Source organism: Eschrichtius robustus, chromosome 6 (genome assembly GCF_028021215.1).
Source record: "Eschrichtius robustus isolate mEscRob2 chromosome 6, mEscRob2.pri, whole genome shotgun sequence".
In the NCBI taxonomy this organism is placed as follows: Eukaryota; Metazoa; Chordata; class Mammalia; order Artiodactyla; family Eschrichtiidae; genus Eschrichtius; species Eschrichtius robustus.
The window spans coordinates 45,866,594-45,874,686 of record NC_090829.1 but is presented as its reverse complement, the minus strand read 5'-3'; the positions used below and the strand labels follow the sequence as shown (position 1 = coordinate 45,874,686).

General features: G+C 41.7%; 1 protein-coding gene across 1 annotated transcript; it reads left to right on the top strand.

Moving 5' to 3' along the window:
- Positions 1-2,237: 2,237 nt before the first annotated feature.
- Positions 2,238-5,177, top strand: SLITRK3 (SLIT and NTRK like family member 3). The gene has a single exon (XM_068547391.1). It carries the CDS (start codon positions 2,238-2,240, stop codon positions 5,175-5,177), a length of 2,940 nt encoding a protein of 979 aa, XP_068403492.1.
- Positions 5,178-8,093: the final 2,916 nt, after the last annotated feature.

Here is an 8,093-nt window from a genome sequence, read left to right as displayed (position 1 = left end):
GTGCTCGCGCCCGACCCCATGCTAAGCGCGTTCCCCTTCTTGGAGCTCATTTTGGTGACGTGGAAAGCCGGATCCAGGGTTACAGCACATATTAAAAAAAAAAAAAAAAAAAAAAAAAAATCCAACGCAAGAGAAGTCCGAGATTCTGCACCGTGATTGAGCCTGCCTTCCTCCCTGCCTTCCTCCCGCCCTCCTTCCAAGGATGCCCAATGATGTGCTGCCGGTACCCAGGAAGAGAAGCTACGGCGGTGGCAGCAGCAGCGGCGGCAGCGAAGCTGGAAGCCTGCAGCAGCCCCTTCTCCCTCCTCTATTGAGTGTTCCAAGCGGCAGCTCTGCATTCTAAAGAAACCCATTGAAAGGCCCATTGCATTCCCAGCACGTCTTAAGCTTGCTGCCTTTTATTTTTTTCCCTTGGTCTCCCCCCCCGCAACCCCACAACCCCCTTGCCTTCAGCTTCAGCAAAAGGAAGGAAGGGAGAGGGAGAGAGAGAATCCTTAAACTCAAGCTTTTTCTTTTTTTTCCTCCCCCGATGTTCAATGCTAAAAAAAAAAAAAAAAAAAAAACTCCTGCAAAATAGGTAAGTCAAAGACATCTGGAGCCTTTCTTTTCTAAATCTCAAGGACCTCAAAAACAAGAAAAAGCATTTTTAAAAAAGAATGGTGAAAAGGAAATAACTTAAGTAGATTTTAATGTTTTAAAAGGGATACAGGGAAGACTAACTGATACTGCAGTGTAGCCTCATCTGCCTTCTCTCTTTTTTCATTTAATTGTTTCCAAAAATTGAGTATTGCATGCCTGAGGCCAATTTCTCTTTGCTTTCTTATGGGTTCTCCTTTCCTTACAGCTGTGTACATCATATACAAGTTGAGTGAGGAGATTTATTCTTTTCACTCTCTCTGTAAATTATACCATTGTGTTTTAAGTTAGAGGGTTGACAAAATATTTCCTTAATGGATGCATCTGTGTGGAAAGAAAATATATGCTAAAATCCGTTTATTTTTATTGATTAAAAACAATTCAATTTTGACTGGTATTTCAGTGACTCAGAAAGGGCAATCTAATAAAACTGCATTATTATAATTTACTTATGTACGTATTTTCATATACTGATGATATTAGGCAAGTAAAGAGAGCCAAAGAGGAAGGCTCTGTATTATTAGAATAGTGCACTGTATTTGTTTCTTCTGATGGGAAAAGAACGATGTCTTTCTATGAAATGTATTTCAAGTGATAGATCATCTATCAGCAGGTAAGAATCCAGGTTTCCACTCTTTCTTGCCTTTAACTACCCAAATCTCCTCTAGCCAACCACCTGCCATTCCATCTTTTTGCAGGGTTCCTCAGTTGATCTCAAAGGCACAGATATACATTCCAAACTAAGCTCTGAAAGTGTTTTCATACAGACACTCCCAGGCTCAGCATCCTTTAGCTGTCACTATCTTTAGCTCTGACAATTGCATGGGCTTGTTCCTTAGAAAGGCTAATCACTCCTAAAGGATTTAAACGGCCAAAATGATACACATATGTAGAAATCATTTAATTAAAGGAGATGTTAATGATCTGCTTGGGCAAAAGGGGTTGGGGTATAGTGTGTTACTGAGCATGCACTATAATTAAGCATATTGTGCTCATTTCTTAAGAGAAATCTTAGGTTTTCCTGAGATACCAATCATCTTATACATCTCAACATCTGATACTGGTCAATGGGCTCATAATTTATCATACTCTTTAATAGCTTTGGGGTATGCCATGTCTTTTTATGAATAGAAACCCATAGTTTAAAGAACACTTTCTTCCATCAGAGTTTCAATCAGATCCATAATAGGCACCTCTGATATCAATATGATTTTTAACAGGCAAACAGGTGTAATGGCCAATGATTGCCATTATTACTGAATCTGCCTACCCCTAAAAGGAATCACTGTATGCAGTTTCCTTGCTTGCTCTAAGAAGCAATGAAGGCTGCTTTTGATTTCATGATATGCACTTTACCAAATATGGCTTGATTCAGGAAAATGTCATCACATGGTACAATATTTCAGTCTCCTAATTTTAAGATATAGGACATATTAAGCATGTTGATAGGTTATTTTGAGTGTCAGTTCAACAATTACTAAAGTTTTTATATCACTCTTAAAAAGCCCCACATGTATGAGACAATTAGAATAGAGCATATGACTAAAAGCTAAAAATCTGCATCTTTATTTCTGTTGCAGTTTTGTAATCAACCGTGAACGATGAAACCTTCTATAGCTGAGCTGCTTCACAGAGGGAGAATGCTGTGGATAATTCTTCTAAGCACAATTGCTTTAGGATGGACTACCCCGATTCCCCTGATAGAGGACTCAGAGGAAATAGATGAGCCCTGTTTTGATCCATGCTACTGTGAAGTGAAAGAAAGCCTCTTTCATATACATTGTGACAGCAAAGGATTTACAAATATTAGTCAGATTGCTGAGTTCTGGTCAAGACCTTTTAAACTATATCTGCAGAGGAATTCAATGAGGAAATTGTACACCAACAGTTTTCTTCATTTGAATAATGCTGTGTCCATTAACCTCGGGAACAATGCATTGCAGGACATTCAAACAGGAGCTTTCAATGGTCTTAAGATTTTAAAGAGGCTATATCTACATGAGAACAAACTAGACATCTTCAGAAATGACACCTTCCTTGGCTTGGAAAGTCTGGAATATCTGCAGGCAGATTACAATGTCATTAAACGTATTGAGAGTGGGGCATTTCGGAACCTAAGTAAACTGAGAGTTCTGATTTTAAATGATAATCTCATCCCCATGCTTCCAACCAATTTATTTAAGGCTGTCTCCTTAACCCACTTGGACCTACGTGGAAACAGGTTAAAAGTTCTTTTTTACCGAGGAATGCTAGATCACATTGGCAGAAGCCTGATGGAGCTCCAGCTGGAAGAAAATCCCTGGAACTGTACATGTGAAATTGTGCAATTGAAGAGTTGGCTGGAACGCATTCCTTACACTGCCCTGGTGGGAGACATCACTTGCGAGACTCCTTTCCATTTCCATGGAAAGGACCTGCGAGAAATCAGGAAGACAGAACTCTGTCCCTTGCTGTCTGACTCTGAGGTGGAGGCTAGTTTGGGGATTCCCCACTTGTCATCAAGCAAGGAGAATGCATGGCCAACTAAGCCTTCCTCAATGCTGTCCTCTGTCCATTTTACTGCTTCTTCTGTTGAATACAAGTCTTCAAATAAACAGCCCAAACCCACCAAACAGCCTCGAACACCAAGGCCACCCTCCACATCCCAAGCTTTATACCCTGGTCCAAACCAACCTCCCATTGCTCCTTACCAGACCAGACCACCCATCCCCATTATATGCCCTACTGGGTGTACCTGTAATTTGCACATCAATGACCTTGGCTTGACCGTCAACTGCAAAGAGCGAGGATTTAATAACATTTCTGAACTTCTTCCAAGGCCACTGAATGCTAAGAAACTGTATCTGAGTAGCAATCTGATTCAGAAAATATACCGTTCTGATTTTTGGAATTTCTCTTCCTTGGATCTCTTACATCTAGGGAATAATCGTATTTCTTACGTCCAGGATGGGGCCTTCATCAACCTGCCTAACCTAAAGAGCCTCTTCCTCAATGGCAACGATATCGAGAAGCTGACACCAGGCATGTTCCGAGGCCTACAGAGTCTGCACTACTTGTATTTGGAGTTCAATGTCATCCGGGAAATCCAGCCTGCGGCCTTCAGCCTCATGCCCAACTTGAAGCTGCTATTCCTCAACAATAACTTGCTGAGAACCCTGCCAACAGATGCCTTTGCAGGCACATCTCTGGCTCGGCTCAACCTGAGGAAGAACTACTTCCTCTACCTTCCTGTGGCTGGTGTCCTGGAACACTTGAACGCCATTGTCCAGATAGACCTCAATGAGAATCCTTGGGACTGTACCTGCGACCTGGTCCCCTTCAAACAGTGGATCGAAACCATCAGCTCAGTCAGCGTGGTGGGTGACGTCCTGTGCAGGAGCCCTGAGAACCTCACCCACCGTGACGTGCGCACTCTCGAGCTGGAAGTTCTCTGCCCAGAGATGCTGCACGTCGCGCCAGCTGGAGCGTCCCCAGCTCAGCCTGGAGACTCTCCCCTTGCTGGGGGGCCGACGAGTGCATCACCTTATGAATTCTCAACCCCTGGGGGTCCTGTGCCACTTTCTGTGCTGATTCTCAGCCTGCTGGTTCTGTTTTTTTCAGCAGTCTTCGTGGCTGCAGGCCTCTTTGCCTATGTCCTCCGACGGCGCCGGAAGAAGCTGCCCTTTAGAAGCAAGCGGCAGGAGGGCGTGGACCTCACTGGCATCCAGATGCAATGCCACCGGCTTTTTGAGGATGGTGGAGGTGGTGGAGGTGGAAGTGGAGGTGGGGGACGACCGGCTATGTCTTCCCCAGAGAAGGCCCCTGCTGTGGGTCATGTATACGAGTACATACCCCACCCTGTTACTCAGATGTGCAATAACCCCATCTACAAGCCTCGTGAGGAGGAGGAGGCGGCCATTTCGTCAGTCCAGGAGACAGGGCGTGCAGAACGCGGGGCTCCTGGGACACAACCCCCAGGAATGGGGGAGGGTCTCCTAGGAAGTGAGCAGTTTGCTGAGACACCCAAGGAGAACCACAGCAACTACCGGACATTGCTAGAGAAAGAAAAGGAGTGGGCCCTGGCAGTGTCCAGCTCCCAGCTCAACACCATAGTGACCATGAATCATCGTCACCCTCACCCTCACCCCCCAGCCGCCGGTGGGGCGTCAGGGGTAGTTGCGGGAAATGGGGGAGACTTGGCTGGGTTCCGCCACCATGAGAAGAATGGTGGGGTGCTGCTGTTTCCCCCCGGGGGAGGCTGTGGTGGTGGCAGTACGCTACTAGACCGAGAGAGGCCGCCACCGGCCCCCTGCGCAGTGGGATTTGTGGACTGTCTCTATGGCACAGTGCCCAAATTAAAGGAACTGCATGTCCACCCTCCTGGCATGCAATACCCAGACTTACAGCAGGACGCCAGGCTCAAAGAAACCCTTCTCTTCTCGGCTGGAAAGGGCTTCACAGACCACCAAACCCAAAAAAGTGATTACCTCGAGTTAAGGGCCAAACTTCAAACCAAGCCAGATTACCTCGAAGTCCTGGAGAAGACAACATATAGGTTCTAACAGAAAAAGAAAATTAAATTAGTGATTTTTTTTCAAAAGAAAATAAAAAGAAAAAAAATATCCCTTGCTCCCTTTATACTTGTCCCAATAACTCCATTCTCACAAACTTCCCTGCCCTGAACAGAACTGAAACCGCATGATAACTAGAAAATACAAATGTATGCTCTCCCCACTCAGATGTGATTCGGAGGAAGGGCCATACTCAGATCATTAATCAATGAAGTGCCTTCGCAGACTTTTGCCAGCAAATGTTATTATTTTTTTACACTGAAACTTGAGACTTTGACTGTGCCATGTATAAGGTATATTAGGATCGTTGTATTGATCCTAATTAAGTAAAATTCAATGTGTCTTTTTCTTTTCAGTAACTTTTGTTTTTAGTTGTAGTTTTGTTTTGACAGGGAGGGGGGAAAACAAATTGACATTTGTGGCTTTCGTTCCTCTTGCCCTCATGGCACAGATTCTGTACATGTATTAATAATGCAGTTTGCTGCATGCCTGGAAACTGCAAGGCGGGGAGGGAGGGGGCGGGTCTTGCTCGAACGTTCTCACCCACTCGTTTTTCTCTTACACACATACCCACACGCAAATCACAAATCTCTGCACATAGGTCCCTACACCTGCAGCCTCTTCCTTCTGGTGTAGGTACACACACACACACGCACACACACACACAAACACACCCCCCACTCCCGTTCAACCCAATCTAATTAGTTCGGGTTCGATCCATTCCTCTCCTCTCCGTAGCTTCACCTTCCCTTCACCCCTAGTGTACAGCTCACAGCGTCTCTCCTCCACCCTGGGAAACGTCATCTTCCAGGATGGAGCCAACTGAAGTGGAGGCCTGGTGGTATAACAGCCGTAGGCACTCACCTAGGATGAACACCTTCTTTGTGACACTTCATCCTGATGCCAAGAATTTTTGGAGAACATCTGCACTTTCTTATATATATATATATATATATATACATATATATATATAAAATATAAAAAACATAAAAAAGCAACTGGGTATATATCACTAACGGCTTTGTAGGAAGCACTTTTAATGTTTTCTCTCTCACACACAAAGATTCAAAAGAAATGTGCATATATTTATTCTGTAATTTCAGTGATTATAAATTGTAAAGGTAATGTTTAATCATTGTATAGTGATTATGCGTCTGGTATAGCTTTCCTAATAAAAAGTTTTTGAAAAACATAATACATTATACATAGAGGATACAAAGCTTGAACTTTAAATTCCAGCTATGCCATGACTTTCGTGCTCCCATTTTTTTTTTTTTTTTGAAAAACTTTCTTTTACTTCTTATACAGAAAGCTAGTTTATTAACAAGTTTGATGCACTGTGATATTGATAAATCTTATAACCCATCATACCCATCCCATACCAGGATATTATAAGTGGGACATTAAAAAAAAATCTGATTTATATAGTTCACCTCTTTCTCTTGGATTATGAATTTCAAACTTAGTACTCCAATGATGCATCATTTTTCCTAGGCAGGATGCAATTGGGAGAAAACACAGTAAATATATTGCTAAGAAGTACAGGATTAATTAGGAGGAGATGATCAAGGATCCATGAATTGTATGATAGTTAAAGATATAATAAAGGAAAAGGAAAGTGAAATTGCTATACTTTTTAAAAACGTACACTAAAATTACTTACACACACACACACACACACCAACCAATAAAAATATAAGGCCTTGGAGCCAGTTTGTCAGAATTCTGTTATCTGTTGTCACTGTTATATTTTAGCTACTTTTTTTCCCAACCACTTACTGCAAATGGTCCCAAACATGCTTGAACAAAGACAGGATGCTGAAAGAGTTTTTCTTTCTGTATGACACTAAAATATGTTGAAAAATTAATCTGACAATAATCCAAGTTATGATCCATTTACATGTGAGCGAAACCAAAGAAAATCGGATTTTTAAGGTGCCAGTATCTTGTTTGTGGAGGAAACTAAACTGATACGAAGAAACTCGAGAGCTTTGAGGCAGGCACTTATCTCATCAGGCCAGTAGAGGACAGCAGAGCTCCAGAGATTCATAGAACCTGTAGCTGCAGAATTATGCAGTGAGCCCAGTGTTCTCTGCTAGTGTTTCCTCAAGTTGCCCTTAGTAGAAATTATTATTATGCTTTGAATGTAACTCACTACAAGTCACTGATGCCTTACATCACATTTTTTCCATAAAAAAGGAGGCTAGTGGCTTCTAAAACTCCATAACTGATATAAAACTAAGGCATTGTATTTAAAAAGAAAAAAAAAAAAAACCCATGAATGTCTAGAGTAACCTATTTATATATCTCTTGATTAATTATATTTGGGTAATAACATAGATATGCATAAAATAAAAAACACAAGTATATCAATATGAAATGCAACTTTTCAGGGCTACCTTGCATTTGGTACATTATACCTAAACCTTTTGTCCTCCATTATTTGAAGTATATTTTGGAATTAGTTCAGATGAAGAAAAGCCCATGGACATGATTCACTATTTCTCTATATACAATATTGAAATGCAACTCTTCTTATGCAAGAGGATCAGACCCACTATTAAATAGGTGTCATTCTTCTTTGTTTCTTATTTTCTTTTTACTTTCCCATAAGTCACCTTTTTCATAGTTATCTCACTTTCCTTGTTTTTTCTAATCATCTCTCCATCCTTCACCTGAAGTCTTTTTTTTTTTTGAGGCACAGAAAGTTAGTATTAACCTTTAAGTGTTTTAATATCAGATTCATGAAGTCCCTCTAAGCTAGTTATTTATCATGTCCCCATTCCTCCTAATCAAATATTTTGATGAATAGTAGAAAGATGTGCATAATAAAAATTCAAAGTGCAAAGCTACTTACCATTTCCTTAATAACTGTGCATACATTCATAACATGGCATATTATCAGAC